General features: G+C 39.4%; 1 protein-coding gene across 3 annotated transcripts in view; it reads left to right on the top strand.

The window, feature by feature from the left end:
- The window catches only part of LOC134811929 (sodium channel protein type 9 subunit alpha-like), a 105,906-nt gene that overhangs the window by 19,890 nt on the left and 67,248 nt on the right, over positions 1-18,768 (top strand). Inside the window, exon 1 of one of the 3 annotated variants that reach the window (XM_063819091.1) lies at positions 3,555-3,628. The exons of 1 other annotated variant lie outside the window; for it this stretch is intronic. Coding sequence is in view for 1 of the 2 variants with exons in the window: in XM_063819085.1 (XP_063675155.1) it covers positions 18,190-18,237 (48 nt within the window). In the remaining variant the exon portion in view is untranslated. Of the gene's footprint in view, positions 1-3,554; positions 3,629-18,138; positions 18,238-18,768 lie in introns of those variants that run through there. One more of the 3 variants, XM_063819085.1, reaches the window with a different exon arrangement.

The following is an 18,768-nucleotide window of genomic DNA, read 5'->3' as shown; positions in this document are numbered from 1 at the left end:
GTACGCCCTGCAACCTTCGACACACTGTCGACAACCATTTGTTTATTGCGCACTGACCAACCGACCGACTGACCGACCGACCGACCGACCGACCGACCGACCGACCGACCGACCGACCGACCGACCGACCGACCGACCGACCGACCGACCGACCGACCGACCGACCGACCGACCGACCGACCGACCGACCGACCGACCGACCGACCGACCGACCGATTGACTGACCGACTGACCGACTGACCGACTGACCGACTGACCGATTGACCGACTGACTGACTGACTGACTGACTGACCGACTGACCGACTGACCGACTGACCGACTGACCGACTGACTGACTGACTGACTGACTGGCTAACTGACTGACTGACTGACCGACTTACTGATGTACTATAACTGTGGCTGCTCTTGATGGAGCTTCTTACTGCTTGACTTAAATAAAATCAGAGAACCATTGGATTGTGTAAATTGATCTATGTAATTGAAACCAGGCTTTTAATGCGCACTTATGAAATTCTCTTATTACCCATTGTTAATATTTAATGTACATAGTTTATAATTCATCTGTTTATTATCGAGCTTAGAGCGTATTAATGGGGTTCTCTTTAGTTTGTTACTATATAAAGCAGGTACATTGTGATTAATTTCGTGTTGTATCAGTTTGATGTTGTAATTGCATCAGTGTAGATCCTAGGTCCAGCCCTGTGTCAAAAACTTGAATCCCGGTTGAGAATGTGCTCATGAATTTAACATGATAGTCCCTGATTACCTTGACGTGAGGATGCAGAGTATAGACTCTCCTCCAGATTGATCAGAGATTATTACCTGCGGGTTGTGCTGGTGGGAGTTGTGGAAGAGCGGGGGCGGTCAATTGTTAAGATTGTGTAATATTTGAGGCTGTAAAAAGGAGGCCCTCGGAGCCTTAACAACCTGAAAAAAGGTTTTGAATGGCATTCAGTGCGGGCTACACAGTGCAGCAGATGACAATACTATATTATGAGGTGATGTAACGGCCACTGTCTCTACTAGTGTTGTAGTGTCTCCAGTAGTGTTGTAGTGTCTCCAGTACTGTTGAGAGTCTATTCCCTGTTCCCCAGAACTCCGGCCACCTAGCAGCCTTTCCCTTCATCAACCTTACAATACAGCTCTGCAGCAGCTGGTTGACACTTATAACAAGACTGTTTCGTAGTTAACACATGGCTCTGGTAGTGCGAGTAGATGACAGTTTAAGTCTCTGTGTTGTGACGGACTATGTTGGGAGTGGAGTGGTATTTTTCTGGCCACTACCGGGTGATGACACGGTATTATGGACTATAACAGTAGGTACGTGTGCAGTGCCCCATGTCTCTCAGCCTACCTTTTTGGTGCTATTCCGTTAGCCTCGTGCTGTAGTCTTAATTCGATTTGCAATGTATTTCAGTTTTTGCTGGGAATGGAAATTTCAACACGTCTTTGACTTATTGTGCCGTGTTCTTTTTTTTCTCATGAAATGTGGATATGAGGTAATGATTTCAATTAAATTGATAACAATTCTGTCACAGTTAATACGATAGCAGTAAAAATAACCAGTACCTGTCTTTGCGGTAACTAATGGAGCTAACAGTAGTTTCCAAATTTAAAGTTTCATGAGTTAAGTTACCTGTCTTATATAACGGCCTCAATCTTACTTTATTATGCTGTACATAACTATGTTCTCACACAGTCAAGCTTAATTCATTCCTTAAAATGACCTACAGTGCAAACTAACTCTAAAACCTTTTACTTATTCAGTTTTATACATTCATTGCGATGAAAATATTATCAATAGTCGTAAGTCTCAAGACTGATCATTCACCTCAACTTAATTTTACATTCGTCCGGGTTGTTGGAGAAATTGAGCGTGGGTTTCGGTCCTTTGATAATAATTGTGGTTTCCCAGAATCAATAGTGTGCGAAATAATTGGGTTTCCGATTCTGTTAATCCCCCTAAAGTTTTAAAGTTTTCGCTGACAAAGCGCGATCAATAATTCTCTTTATGCTCTTTCTAACAATCATCAACACATTCAAATAGTGCTATAATTTCTCAAGCTTCGTTCCGTATTGTAACCTTCAATAAATATATGTTAAACTTAATACGCGAGATATTAAAGTACAATATATTATATTGAATAACCAGACTCAATCTCCTTTTCGTGTATTTTGTGACAGTGTAATGTTATTCTCTTGGAGCCCTGCTTTTCTGGGCCGTTTCCAACTTAGTTTTTTGACGTTTTTTTCGAGAAATTCATTTCCGTTAGGTTAATCTAATAAACCGTCTTTAAACTTTTAACCAGTCATAATTATGTGTAATATTATTGTTGATAATGCGAGTTTATAAGCAGTAATCACGATTCAGCGAGACCTGGGAAGCGGGAGGGTGTGAAACGCAGAATGTATTATTATAGTATCATGTCCGTAGAATAGTAAACTTGTTGTCAAGGGAGTTGTTAAATCCTGATAAAAATGGACAAACATTATTGTACTAATTTTAACGGGTCGGAATTTTGGGATATGTTTTCGTTAAAACTCATCTATCATTCCTATTTTACATAGCCCGTCAAAGGTATGTGTACACTGTATTTCCTTGTTTTTCCATATTAAAGTTTTATTTCTTGATGAAATTTTGCGAATATTTTCTTTCACAACTAAGTGCGAGGTGCAAAATGCTACTTTATTACAAGTGTTATGTGTGCATACAGCATAAGTACTGTTAAATGTTTCTGCCCTATATAAAACGTGGCACAGAAGAATAAGGATCGTTACACTTTATGTTTTTATCCTTACATAATCCTTACGTAATTTGACTCAAAATTCGTCTAAAGATTCAAAAAAATGTCGATTATATGATTTGTGATTATAGACTATAGAGCTCCCTGCAAATAAATAGGCGAAAGAGTCTAGTTTTGTGAATTTATACCGCGTGTTTCCTTAGAAAATCATAGTTCGTATATTTTAGTAATCTGTTTTTTGTTTCTCTCTTAGCGAGACCGTATGTATATGAAACCGTATGTTTGTGCCTTATTTTCTTTTATTATATTTATACCGTATGTTTTTAATTAAAACCGTATGTTTATAAATAAGACCGTATGTTTATGTTTTATACCGCATGTTTTTAATAAAACCACGTGTTTATAAAATAAGACCGTATGTTTATGTTTTATACCGCATGTTTATATAAAAGAACGTATGTTTATGTGTATGTGACCCACCTGAACATACCTGGTAACTGCAATTACCGGCACTTGTTTGCTGTCGTCAGTTGGCGCTGTTAAACCGTGCAGGAATGTTGGCCACGAGTCCAGGTGTTGCCTAACACCCGGCCACATCCAGACTTAGCTTCACTTAAATCACCCCTCTTTAAAACAAGACCGTCTACCCCGCACCAACCAACCACCCACTAACTCACTCAATCCACCAATTGCTCCTGTTTTATTTGCCTGCTTCCCTTTTCTATTGAAAGAAAGGGAAAATTTGCAAACTTAAAAGTGTTATATAATCAGCAATGATATTATTATGCGTGTTTTGAGTGATATTGAGTAGCATGTAACAACCTGATAATTTTAGTAGTGGATGGTTTCTTGAAGCCTGCCGAGAGAGAGTTCCTTGACAGAAGTGAGTACCAATAATAAAACTGTTGCTAATTATTCGGCACTCAACTGCTGGTTGTTATTTTCTTGTGCAGCCGAACAAGAATATTTCGGAAACGTGGTGTGCATTATTTGCACATTATAATGCTACAATGTGATATATGTCTAGAAGCTATCTTTTATTGGGGATTATTCAACCAAGCCCTAATTTTCGTTGGATTTCGGAGGGTTTAAATCTTCAGCATTATCAGCATTATCAGCGGTAACATTTCACTGCACTGTTGGAGCAGCTAAGATGTGCTGTGCTATCGGAGCTGCAACAGCTTGCTGTAAAGCGGCTTTAGAGTGCTACCCATGGTGGATACAATGCGCTTTATATGTAACAATTAGCTAATCTACAACTTGGACTGATATTGAGTAATGACAAAACATTACCATCCAAGTAGCTTGTGTATAATCATAATAGGGGGGCCCAGAATAGTCTCAATGGTAACTCCTTAGACTAGTCCTATTATAAAGAAATAATGGGATATAAATACATATTATGACTCGTCACATGGGCACGAGTGTTTTATGATCTAGTAATTCTTGATCAGCCACTACGGAAGGCTCCTGTGCGGGCCCGTGTATTTATATATATACCGATCTTCGGTGAAACTCAAAAATAATTAGATGTATCCCTTTGTTGCTTTTCTTTGCATGATTGAAATTATTGTCACAAATAACTCTCTGTTGCTCTAGATCGGCAGCCTCAGTCGAGTTATTATACTCCCAGGGGCTAGAGGGCTAATTTTTAAGATTGTATTGCTTCTTATATTTCACAGGCCTGGTATCGCATTATAAGGTTGAACCATCTTGCAAAGCAATCAATGTCTGGCTGTGTTTGCTGTCCTGGATTTATTTCTTTTACTCTTATCGATCCGGTACCTATCTTATGTTATCGGTACCTTTTTACGCATGTACGCGTACTTAATTTCCAGTGGGCCCAAATTAAGGACTCGTTGAGTAATCGAACACATAATCACACCTATCAATAAGGTGCCGGTTAAGCCGAATAATGGTGCCTAGTGGTAGCATCTTTAGAATGGGACTAGTTGTAGACGGCCACGTACATCTCTTCGATGTTTAAGAAATCCAACAGATATTATGTAGTTCAATGACAGTAAAATAATGCAAAGAACATAGTTGGGGCGAAATTTCAGACGAATTTCCTGACTTGCAGTCGGTTTTTCCTAGAGAATCTGGCTAGAAGAAACAGTTTGCCTGCCTGGAATTAACGGGAAATTAAGAAACTCGATTATATATCTTTGGCATTGACCTTCAAATTCTTAATAATATTTACAGGAGATCTAAACAAGAATCTTATAGACTAAAAATCTTGAAAATTTAAGAAACTTGGAGCCTGCCATTTCAGCAGGTTTCCCTTCATGATAAGCCGATTTACGGTTGTGCACGTCAATTCAAGGTGAATTAAGACTAGAAACGGTCAGACAAAAAACCTAGAATAATACGCATTATACAGATGTAGCACAATTATTCTACACCTGAATTTTAGAAATAAGTAAAATATTTTAATATTAGCGATGTAAAAACAAAGCATAATCTAATTGGCATCGCATCGGAGCATTAGTCTTCAATGACAAAAACAAATTCCTCAAGCTTTATGCTGTGATTGACTTCTTTTTCGGGCGCCTGTTGATTCGTCTAACCTGTAGATTAGTGCTCGCATTATCTGTTTCAATTCACTAATCTACTTCTTCAGGTTCTTCGTCATCATTCATATCATACCTCGTGCTCGGCTTAATAAGTATCGACATCCATCTTTACTCTTCCACTTTAAGTTTACTTCACCACGTCAAGCTATTTCTGGATAATGGAGAGGTAGAAGCTTCTGGGAACATATTCAAAACAGCTTCTGTAAACTCGGGTGTTGGATTATTGTTGTTAAGAGCCTTTGAAGTTCGAGTTGAACACATCAACAATGATCAGATGACCAGCAAATCATGCCAAAAGGATATGATATTTAACATCACAATCTAAAACATAACCTAGGACAAACCTTTGCACGAGTTTTGACTTTTGAGGCAAAATTCGCAGAAATGGAGATATTTTTAGAATCGCCCGAATTGCCTGCAGCAGGAGTAAGATGCGCGTGATTAATAATAGGATAAAATGTGACGTCACAATCTTGTGACTTCCTTTGTTATTGATAAATTACAGGCCTAGTCCTACTAGAGTACTAGCTTGAAACGGTTTTTTTTTTCTCAATCTCCAGAATATACCCAACAATTTCAATTTGTCTATGCGGAAAGTCTTGTTAAAATGTTTCAATGGAGTCAAGCCAATCAAATGTTGATGATTTTAGAATGATTTGTAATTAATAATCATGAGAAGCTGTACCAGCAGTAGGAAAAAACTTTTTTTGCCTATTTCATCCTCAAGAGTTATTTCGTACGGTAGTAGGAATAACGATATCCAAGACCCTGGACACTGGACAGTGGACAGCAAATTGCACAGAGCCTGATATTATTATTATTATTACGAGACTGCATAATCATCCGGTGAAAATGAAAATTTGTGAAACATTGTGACGGCTGGTCCTATGAAATTGGAACTCTCCAGGGTATAATCTGGGATAATGTCTGAGATATCTGAGTATTAGAATAAACCTAGTAACATCTTAAGTGAAGTCAAGTTAGGGCCATGTGGGACTTAAGAAAATGAATCACGCGGCACATGCTGGAATGTAGCTTTGAATTTAGAAAGTAAAAGCCGTCGTTTTCAGCTCATATGCCATATTGAGGCGATTAGAACTAGATGTCTGGATATGAATTGGGCAAAATAAGGGAGACAGTGTCTCCATTATTCCTGTTACATGGGAGAGGCTTGTTAGCCCGGTCTGGTCTCCCACAGTCTTATAACCCAGGAAAACTCGGTAAATTATAAACATGTTTCTAAATTGTGGGGCTGCCGCTCACAATTGTGGATAGAGCATTTCTTTTCCTATGAAAAACGGTCGGTCAGATTGTTAAGTTGTTAGGATGATTACTCTGTAAACTGTAAAGCCCCGATCGAGACAGAAAAGTGAGTACAGATTGATATGATACAAGTCATACGATACCGTTACACCGTTCTTAGTAAAAGGAATAAGCTTATAAAGTATAAAACTATAAGATTATTTGATCCATCCAATAGCATTGATATCTTATATGTCTAACTCTAATGACTGCCCAATGCCCATAGAAATTCAATTACGCCCAAGTTTGTTCGATATTTTATTCTTGTAAAACCTTTATCATGTTTATGATGGTAAATCGTTGTAGTACGCGGGTTGTGGCCTTTGGGAGATTTTAGTTTCGATGTCTAGCAATTATTATTATTGAACTTTTCTAAACATGGGATAATGATAAAGCATCGTTCAAGTATAATCTTTCCAAAATGAGTAGGCTGAAAATTGAATCACCGCAAACTCTACAATTAAATTTCAATTCATTTGCTTAATCATGAGGGTAACATAAATTAGAAGAATATAAAAGCTAAAATTTGTTGACGTACCTGCAATTTAAAAATAAAACTCATGTCTTTCCTCAATTCTTGAACAACTATTGAGGCTATATAGATTGTTATTTGTTCTTCCTCCAAGGTTTTAAAAAGCAAATAATAAAAACGCCGGTCCATTAAAAATCCCGCTATGCTTGTCCAAACGTTTTCGACTCGCGCCTAATACTGGCCACTTCCACTAACAATGGTTCATAAACAATTTCCGCTGGGAACAAAATCTATTGTTTCAAGGAATATCTTAGGATTAGCCCAGCAAGAGGAGTCTTAAATCAGCTCTGAGGCGACTGAGGCGACACTATGTATCCTCTACATGACACCATGCATCACTCATCAGCGTTCGAAATTTTTAAATAGGGCGCGCGCCTTAACAATAACATTCTTCCTCTCCCCTTAACCAAAACAACGTACCTTTCACCACATTTTGAGTTGTTATCAGTAAACAAATAGTATAGCCAGCTTTGTTTTTTTCCTCAGAAGACACGACTATTCTAAAGTCTTGTTGGGATCTAAGCGTTAATGTAATTACGTAACACTTTAAACTCCGTTGTAAGCAGAAGCTGGGCCACACCAGTCTTCAGTCTCCAAGCATATCATTATCTACTTGACGAAATACTAGTTCAAACTATGAACAACTTTGTAATATCTTCTGTGGTAGTTAACTCTATGACATTAGTAGAATAATACAATAAAAGTTTTATTGCATTATTCTACTAATGTCATAGAGTTTATGAAGGATATTCTGTAAGTCCGCCTTAATTCGCTTTTTTCCTTTATTAACCTCATGTTGACGGAATGTTGTCATTCATATCAAGTTTTTCAGTTTTCCCTGCTTTGTTGTTTTGACATCATCTTTTCATTAATAAAATTTCAGCAGAATTACCGGATTTTTAATTCAAAAATACAGAATACCTACTTGGAATTGATACTTAAGTAGCCTCATACTCGACAATAATAGTTCAAAATCTCATGAATAATCTAAAATGACGTCACACATCGCTTAATGTGTGATATTAACGGGCCGGTAAAAGGATCACACGATCTCCACTCAAACTCGAAGAGGGCGGCTGCTGGTATCATGGTCTGTAAATAACACTGTAATTACAAAGTAATGCCCGACCAGTTTAGGGAAGATACGCTATAATACACTGTATAGGCATCGTCATCATCTCTATACAATTAGCTGGCGCTCCACGGGAGTGTGGACCCTATTGTTAGCTCCCGTCGCCCGAACAAATAATTTGGTCTTCGCGAACGGTCCAAGATTTCTTATAGAGATTAGAGCTGGCTGCTCTCGAGCTGAGAGCCTGATTTCGTGTGTACTGATATGGATCTGGAGAAGAGCTCTCCGATCTTTAAGACTACTGCCACTGGTCAGCCACAGCAGCTTCTGTGGTTACTAATCACCATTTATGTGTTGCGAGGAGGGGTTCCCGTGACTGCAGTGCACTGTGCATTGGTTCACCTAAATACACTGCTGAGCAGCGAATTATAATCCGGCTACTTTTTGTTGGGCTGCATTATTTGTCTTACTTTTTGTGCGCGTCTGGTTTATATTTCTCTGTGGGATAAAGTGTGTAAGTCGCTACTTTGTTCGCTCAAGTAGGATTGACGGATTTGGCCAATAAGTTGCAGACTGATTCGGAATCCGATTTAGACTTCCCAATTTGTGAGGGTAACTCTTTACCAGTATTTTCCGATTAGTTTACCACAACTTGACGCATACCGGGCAAAAATGTAGCAAAATTCTCCCAGCTATGTTTGGTCGATGTGTTGTACTTTAATTTTAACCTGGAATTTAGCATTTTAAAACCCTCCGAGCTTTGCCCTAATTTTTGCCTTGTCTGCGAAGGTTTTTAAAGTCCGAGCAGGGTGTATTTTAACTGGACCATTCCCCGCGTGCGTTTATTGCTTCGTCGCGCCCGTTTGAGGTGTTGCTCAATCACTTTCACAAGATCGCTGTTTGGGTATCCCCAACTCACATCAAACGACTAGCTCTGAGAATTGCTACCTAGCTAGCGAATATCATTTTTAAGGGTTTCATTCAGTCGTGAAATATTTTACAAAATAATAATGCGATAATCAGCGACGGCCTTTATTGGAAGATCATCTGAAATCTTTTGTGTTGAGTCTTGGGTATCATTCTGTTTCTCTTTTCTGGTTTTACTGACTAACTGTTCATGATTTTAATCTGGGTTCGTCACCAAAACCCAGCAGCGAACTTAGTCGGTTTCAACGCACTCTCAGTCTTACAGCCTGATCGCTACATCCTTTGAGTTTGAGCAGCACAGCTTTGAGAGACACTCAATTGTTAAGAAGTTAAAAGAATTCCACTTTTAACGTACTGAACATTTTGCAGCTTTTCGAGCGAGCATGATCCATTTAATAATGTCAAGTCAAGTATCAAGTTAAAAAACCCGTGTCTTCAAATGCTTGTGCCATTTGGCTAGACTTCCAGTCTGATAAATTTGTTTACCCTCGTGTAAATACGAAAGTAATTTTTGTTCCTCCCTCGATTAAATATGGAGCGATTAGCGTAATCCACAAAGAAGTTTCAGAGGGACAGCAGGGTTCCAATAATCATGTTAAAAACGTGCTCTGCGTGTTGAGGGGATCAATCAAACGATCGCTTAGTAATGGCAGTACTTTAATGGATTACATAGTGTTTAACTCTCAACTCTAACCCGTTTGAGTCATTGGCTCTAATTTGAAGAATTACTGTATTTTTCGCTCGTTGCATAGCGTCTAGATTATTTTTGTGATGCTTCTTTTTGCCGGGACGATCCGTTACCATGTTTTTACAATTATGTCATTGGGCACATTGCGACTGGAATGTCTCCATGGCAGGCAACAGAAACATGTTTTTTCTGGTATCTCCGCTGTTGACCTAATTATATACTCTGAGTAAATCATATTAATTAGTTGTTACCGGGTACAACTTAACCAATGACTTGGTGGTAATTATCATTGTGCTATGCGGAATGTTTAGTGAGATTTTCAGACAAATTTTAGATCCTTCATAATTCGCAGTGCAAGTTGCAACTATTGGTCGTATAGACTATTGATAGTAGAGATGGTACCCCAATTTACCTTATAGATACACTAATCTGCTTTAAACAGTCCCCCGATTCAATTTAGGATCCCAAAATAACCCTCACCAACCCTCTGCTCTGTACAATCTTTATAACAATAAGGAGTCCGTATACAAGTGAGCTATTACTAATGAGTTGTCCTTGTTTCCCTGCTAGAGGGATCAACTGACATGCAGGAGCATGTTGGTGAGGTTTTACGCAAACCAGCGAGATCCGTATCAAACAGCTCCAACATCCTCGCTTTGGGAATCGAGCGACCGTTTATCGCTGAGTTAATCGTGGCCATTCAGCAGATATGTAGTAAAATCTGGGGTTGCCATGGGTGAGTCTATGACCCCACCTCACCAACCCCATTTGACATTGCAACTGCAGCTACACCCTCATCAACATAATGACATGCTTTAGTTGGGAAAATGATTGTGAAGTAGAGACAATCGGTTACTCGAACCCTAACCTAGAGTTTACAGTGATCAATCTTAAGAGCACGAGTGAAGACCATAGATTTCAGGGACCTTCTACCATTAATAAGAAAAGCACTGATGCATGCTGGATGTGCTGCTGGAGCCAACTTGTCTCTAGGAACTCCCCGCTGTGATGGTGGGGCTTTTAGTTTCTTCAGGGAGAGTCACTAAGTTCTGCACCGAGGCCAAAAAGCCATCATTCCTGCTATAAGATATATCAAGATAACCACTGCGCAATTTCAGTTACTCAAGGTAATTGCTTAACTTTCGGTTTCATGTACATTGTGCTATAGATAACTTCTTCTCTTCTATTTCTACTTTAGCCATCCTCGAACAATCCCGCCATTAGAGTGTGTAACCATAATGCTGATTGGCAGCGAGCGCTCACGTGACCTACAAACCGTGCATCATCCCTGCGCTTAGCAACACTTGTTCTAAGAATCTATCTACCAGTAATTGTACGTGCCCTGTGAGCTGGAGATCACTAAAACAACCCCGTCTCCCTGGAGTATCTCTGTAACGGAGTCCGTACCCTCATTTCATGATCCCATGTCAGAGTACGTACGTCATTGGCAATACCTGAGTGAACGTCTCAAGGATTTGAAAAGTGGATAATGGAGCGATTAACCGCGGTCACGTGGGCGGATGAGCTCGAAATCTCCAATTCTGTAGCGCACATGTTGGCCAATATCTTATACAGCGTATGGTACAGCTCTTCCATGGCATTGGTTTCCGCATCTTGTACAGTACATATGTTATGTTACATACATATTATGGACTGTTTTGCTTACGGTTCGTTTCTCACGGATCACACAAATGTGGACATATGCTGCTCAGCTTGCATTCTCTCTGAAAATATGTAATATACACTGGTCGTACTTTTCACTGTGTTTCAGTCAGGTGCCTAGTAACATCCTCTTTTCAGCCTCCTCTATTGCATTGCATTCTTTTAATTGCGAACTCTAATTTAAATTTCAAGACCTAGAAGCTTGGCACAGCTCAGTACTGACACAAATCCTGCCTTTATATCCTGGCATGTTTTCCAAGGGCATTGTTGGCAAGGTGGCTCATGTACCGCAGATCATCTGTACTCGGAAGCAAATATTCGGAGATTCTAATTCGGGCATCTAAATCAATATATTCGGAGATTCTAATTCGGGCATCTAAATCAACAGATCATCCATGCGTCAATTTCATCTTGAAAAAAGCTTAAGATTTCTCAGCTATCACCACCCGTACCCCCGGGGCCCCGGTCCAGGAGTAATACGTACAGTTTTAAAAGTACATTCTATCTCAGTATGTATATCCATGGTTCTGACCTGAATTAAGACGGACCAGTGTTTACCCACCACCAGAAAGTGTCTCACGTGCTCATATTTACCGCGCATTTTCGGTTCCCATGGCCTCCTGGCTACACGTAGTAAAGTACTAATTACACAAAATGTATCTTACATTTGTAACCATCTGAACAAGCAAGGTAGCGGCCCGACTAAAGGACCCATTGTCCGAGCTACCAATCTAGTTTTGATTAATTACCATGCCTGCTTCTCCTCCTTCTCTCCTTCTGTACGAGTACCAGAGATCAGAGTAGTTTTATTCATATGATAAGCGTTACTGAGCAGTAAGTATAATGATATGCATCATAAACTATCATCTGCAGCTGTACCCGTGTTTCAGCTCCAGGCACGTTAGAAAGATACGTTTATTCATGTGAGAGCGAGAGAAGGAGGTCTGTTAAAGAGTGAGATACGCTTTATATTGTTAGAGGAGATAAACTTATCATAAACTCTTGTATCATGCTTGCTCGGGATAGACAAGCAATACTATGTGTTCAGTGTTAATATGTAATATCGCAACCTTCTTCTTTGCCTACCGGGCTTGCAATTCAAGTGATTCTCTGTGAGTGTTATATGCTAGTTTGATTGCAATCATAAACGCTAGCTCGAGTAGGGTTTGTATTGTCTCTGTTCATCTAGGTCAAATCAACGAACTGGGATCTGTTCAGTGAATTTATTGTTTCTTCTCTAATCTCCAATAGGGTTGAACTAAGATTCACTGAGTTAACGTTAATTCTTTTCTACGGTCGAATTGTTCAGTAAGTTTATTGTGTCTGTTGCTAGAGTTAAGCTCTGATCTATAATTTGCTATTATCAGAGTTTATTGTCTCCATGATAGAGTTGAACTAAGATCTGTTCCGAGTGAGTAGGTATTCATCTCAAAAATATTTGTTGTATAACTACAATCTTTCCAAAAAAAAGAACATGTTAAATATTTACTGCTAAGGAAATTAATATGCAACTTGTAATTGTGAGATGAAAAAGGACGTTCCTGTCATGTAATTTCTACATCAAAAGTTAAAACGTCGTTCCATTTCAACACGCAGACACAATGGACTCATTGATCAGATTTTATAGTGCGATTTAAGAACCGTCCACTGTTATAGCACTTCTTCAGTTTCCCAGCTTGGGAACCAACCACTCATAGAAACATACCATTTATCTAAAGTTATCTACAAATAATAAAACTGCTCTTGTTCGGTTCGGTAATTAATCCCTCTGGCTATGACGTACGTTCTCAGGTGTGTTCACAATGAGACCAAACAACAATTGCACTATAGTATTAGTCAGGGTACTAGAGCTTAGTTAGTTATTAGAGCTTAGTCAGGGAGCTTTGTCAAGGTATCATGGAACTAGGCCAGGGTATTAAATCTTGGCTAGGCTATCGGACCTTGGTCAGGGTATTAGAGCTTAATCAGGGTAATGAAGGTTGGTCGGGGTATTAGAGCTTAGTCAGGGTAATGAAGCTTGGTCGGGGTATCAGAGCTTAGTCAGGGTAATGAAGGTTGGTCGGGCTATCAGAGCTTAGTCAGGGTAATGAAGCTTGGTCGGGCTATTAGAGCTTAGTCAGGGTAATGAAGCTTGGTCAGGGTAATGAAGCTTGGTCGGGGTATTAGAGCTTAGTCAGGGTAATGAAGCTTGGTCAGGGTAATGAAGCTTGGTCGGGGTATCAGAGCTTAGTCAGGGTAATGAAGCTTGGTCGGGCTATCAGAGCTTAGTCAGGGTAATGAAGCTTGGTCGGGCTATAAGAGCTTAGTCAGGGTAATGAAGCTTGGTCAGGGTAATGAAGCTTGGTCGGGGTATTAGAGCTTAGTCAGGGTAATGAAGCTTGGTCGGGGTATCAGAGCTTAGTCAGGGTAATGAAGCTTGGTCGGGGTATTAGAGCTTAGTCAGGGTAATGAAGCTTGGTCGGAGTATCAGAGCTTAGTCAGGGTAATGAAGCTTGGTCGAGCTATCAGAGCTTAGTCAGGGTAATGAAGCTTGGTCGGGGTATTAGAGCTTAGTCAGGGTAATGAAGCTTGATCAGGGTATTAGAGCTTAGCCAGGGTAATGAAGCTTGGTCGGGCTATCAGAGCTTAGTCAGGGTAATGAAGCTTGGTCGGGGTATTAGAGCTTAGTCAGGGTAATGAAGCTTGGTCGGGGTATTAGAGCTTAGTCAGGATAATGAAGCTTGGTCGGGGTATCAGAGCTTAGTCAGGGTAATGAAGCTAGGCTATGCTATTGGTACACAAGAAGGATCCTTGACACGTCCCGTGCACTCTCTGCCCAACACACATATAGATTAAATCGTACAATATCATAATTATAGCAGCATTGTTTCCCCTGTGATATGCAGTGTTGATCCCTTCTCCTCTTCTAGTCGCATAATTTACTTGCTTTGTTTCTCTCACATTGCTCTATTATTTATAAATTCTTCAGATTCCTCCGGAACATTCTCCAAGTCGGAACAAAAGCTGGTTTTGCCGTCCTATAATTTATACGGTTTAAACATATTCCTAATAATAACTCTTCCCTGAACAGCCTTGCCATTCCAAGATAAGACAACTGATGTTCCGATTCGGTATTTCGCCTTCAAACAAATGTTGTTGATAGACTCTATTGAGGTATTGATTAATATTGATTGATATTGCCGTCAGCTCCGAGAACAAAACGGACGAAGTTTGTGTCATCTTCAGAATTCGATTGTATTTTGTAGGCATGTGCACGTGATCCTTCCACTCCTTAAGAGATGTAGGATACTGAATATCATACAGTCATTGTCATTGTCTTATGTAGTGTGATCATAGCTGCAGGCTCCGAGATTCTCCCAGCAAGTTAGATGTACTAGGGCATATAGTAATATTAATTTCGTACTTATAATAGCAATTAAGTATAAAATGAGTCGTGTGATGAACTGTAATATCAGCAAGAGGTGGCTCTTCAATTCTCTGCCTTCCTTTGCTTGCTCGTAAGTTCATTGAGTATGCCCCCGATCGACAAAGACCTGCAAATTGAGATTGTTATACTGGAGCCGACAACAATCCTACTGCTATAATTAAGGTTTCGTTGCACAATATCTCGAACAATTCCTCATTTAATCGTATGGAATCTGTTAGTAATCTAAACGTGCTGTTATCACGCCGGGCTTCTGCAAATCGAGGAAGAAGCTCAATTCACCTGCACCTCCATTGTCCGTTACTATCGAAATTAATGACTCAAATGAATATTAATTATGGCAAACTCTGTGACCACGGTTAGTATCTATATTAATAGCTTTCTCTAAACAGTACCACATCTGCCATTGTACTGAGCGTATCACCATCATTTTTCTGTCTCCCATGGCTGCTATCTTCTGCAAATATTGTAGAAATGTCTCCCTATTTCGAAACATTTTCCCGGGTACGTGTGCCAGCTACATTGTTGTTGACCAGGTCTATCTGAGCTTCTATTGTCTCTGGACTTCAAGTACCTCTAACGTGTGTCTAAAGAGTACGTTTTGTGCGGTGCAGTCCCCTCCTCCAGTTCTCGCAAACTGTTGATATCCTAGCAAATTGGTTTCGATCCCTTGCGGTGTGAAGCAATCGAAAGGTAGACCGACTTGACAGATGGGGTTTGTCTCGGTTTTTGTCAGTTATAACAAAGTTTTACTTCAACTAGCTCGGCCTATCCTCTTAAACCTGAGCGTCTTCTAGTCTTCGTTTAATTAAGTGTTCAACTGTCTCTGTTTTTCTAGGAGTCCGGAGTCTAGACTGACTGGATTTTGTGGCTTGAAGTTGCAGCATTTTATATCGAGTTGTCCAACATGCTCCGCATAACTCCCTCGCCAGCCCTTATTTGACATTTGAGCAAAAACTTAACCGGCCCTTTTATGAATGGCCCTTATTTGTCATTAGTGCAACAACTTTATCGGCCCTTATTAGTCAATTGAGTATATACTTTATCGGCCCTTTCATTGGCGGCCCTTATTTTACATTCCAGCAGTACGCTCTCTGGTGCAAATAATTACGCTGATCACTACTTGAACTGCTCATAGTCATTGTTTCCGGTCATAATTTTTGATAAAACTTAATGTGTCAATGGTACTCAGCTCTTACTTATGTCTGATTGCATTTCTTTTATCGGCTACTAAGACAAAGAAATAGAAACAATATCAGTCCTAAAAAGATTACTCATGTAACTATGTAATAATGAAATATTGACGGGTACGGTTTATTGCAGTCTTTTATTGAGCGGACTGTTCTCAAACACTACACGAGGGTTTGTCGTTAATTTCACCGGCGCTCGTGTTTTGTTTAATTTATACAGTACTCCGTAGTTTGTTTAAATTGGTGTTCAATTGAGCTTTAATGCAGGCAACAATGACTTGAAACTCCTAGATAATCATCTTAATAAAACTCGTGAGCGAACCTTATTTGAGCAATTTCCATAAAAGTGCAAATACTTTAGTTCATGCCTGCATTCCCCCATGTTTCCCTTAAATTATTGACAATACACAGTAATATCCTCTCTGTGAAAGAGGTGTTGGCACTTTAGCCCACGTGCAACTTCTAACCGGCCACGTGGTAGAATTACTCAAAGACCCGACATTCAGTGCCTATCTTCAGCACTTTTCGCACTTCAGCAGACCGTCATGAAAATAGTTTAACTGCATGCTTAGTATCCGCTGTAACTGGTTTTGTTACCTTTTCCTCTCTTTGGCATATAATAGAAGTGCTTCACACCATGAATATGACTGTTAGGAGTTTTAACCTAGTTGTGAGAATCTGCTGTGTTCCAATCGATGTGTAGTAATGGTATTTCGTTAAGTTTACAGTTTAAAGTTTTAAAGTTACTTCTACGAAATCCGATTGATATTGACAGTTGAGTTTAAGTTTCATTAAAGTGAACTGCTTATATATAGCAGTTCACATTAAAGTGAACTGCTTATAATCGATATTTTTACTGTTGTCAGATCATCATCAGTTCCTTCATCACATTTGTATTGTTCCACCATGTCATGGTGTACACTGTACAGTGTACATATGGTTGAATACGAAATGATTTTGTTCATGGTTCTTTCTTGTTTACAACGGAAGTCTCCAATTGTATGTCCAACATGACATCTACTGTATTCTTTTCGAACTTTGATTGTTTGAAGGATTGTGACCTAAAAAGCCGAAACAATGGAACATGACATGTGAATTGTGAGTTCATTTGCGCTGTCTTATCCCTTGTTTGTTTGTACGAACTATGCGCGATTTTTGTCCGTGTCAGTTGCCGAACGTCGATCCTCTAGAAATTGGTACATTTTTTGGAGTGTCTTTGCATAACTTTGCTCAATAGTTAATTATAGGCTATGTATACTTATGAGTCTGAATAGACTCACATGAGTCTGAATAGAGTGTATGGAAAAACGTATGCAAACATTTTTGCGCAGAATCTTTCACCAGATCACATCTACTAGTCCGTACAATCTACATATCACCCTGCTACTGTACACTGATATTGATTGGCGAAAACATATACTCAAGTATGTATCGTCAACAAAATAATTATTGTCCGTTTTTTACGCAACCCGTTACCCGAGTGTAGAATGAAAGTCGTTGATACCATTCCACCGTGACCCTGTTCTCTTTTCATGCTGGGCTGAGTTGAACTAATTGTATTACTGGATCCCGCTTAGCATCCTGCATGGTGCCTCATATTATGTCATCACTTTTAGCTGCGTTGAGATTTTCATCTGCCCGATTTCAGCGGCTATAATGAGACATCAGTTTTATCTTGATGGTGAATGTATATATTGCTGTGTCAATCAGTATTATATCCGGTTTTCACGAAGAGTATAAAATCAAGACGTCACTTTTGTGGTCCGATTTATCAGGCCAGTGCAGGGGTGGTTATAGTTTGTACCTGTCACAGCATGACGATACGCACCACAAAATGAAACATGCCAAATATGTAATATATTCGGTTGAAAATATTGAGATTGAACGTCATGTATAAATTAAAAATAACCGAATCTACAGTCCCATGTTCAATATTACTCTCAATATTATTACTCAATATTACTCTCACCTATAATAACTAGTGAGACATATATCTCACTCTGTACTCTCTCTCTCCAGAGTCATGTATATATCATGAGAAACGGGTGACTTCGTCTCCAAATCCCGTTAGGAGATGGTTAAGTTCATATTCAAAACCAAAACCAATCTCCTCAATGCTAAGGTGAGTATTATCAGCGTGTTTCCAGAACTGAGTTTGAAAATTGTTGTTTGTAGAGCTGCATCACCCAGGAAACTTGTTCATGAGAGAGGTGATGCAGCAGGAGGTGGGGAGGCAGCGACTGGTTTTTTCGATAGGAATTTTTTACATTTAGTTGTTGTCAAAATAGGTCGTTGAACCCCCACCGTGCCTGTAAAGAGTTTGGATTTGAAGCATGTTATTTATGGAATGCAGTTTGTCATTTGTGTTCCACTGAAGAGTTGCTATGATATAACTGGTATGTCAAAGTGTCTTATTTGATTTTCTATTACATATTTTCGATAGAATTTTACTATTATACAGAGTTTGATGACTTTGTCAAACAAATTATAAGTTGGTTACTTAACCAATTGACTCAAGCTATTGCAGCATGTTTTACTCCTCGATACCAAGATGCTTCTTTGTTGGAAGTCAATAAATGAGCGCAATGTATTAGGAAATTAAAGACAGGTTCTATTTCTCTTACATTACATAGATTAAAGCGTATAGATGCGT

This window comes from Bolinopsis microptera, chromosome 2 (assembly GCF_026151205.1).
Source record: "Bolinopsis microptera isolate Bmic1 chromosome 2, MBARI_Bmic_1.0, whole genome shotgun sequence".
Lineage (NCBI taxonomy): Eukaryota > Metazoa > Ctenophora > Tentaculata > Lobata > Bolinopsidae > Bolinopsis > Bolinopsis microptera.
The sequence above is the reverse complement of the archived record's forward strand: the minus strand, read 5'-3'. Positions and strand labels throughout refer to the sequence as shown.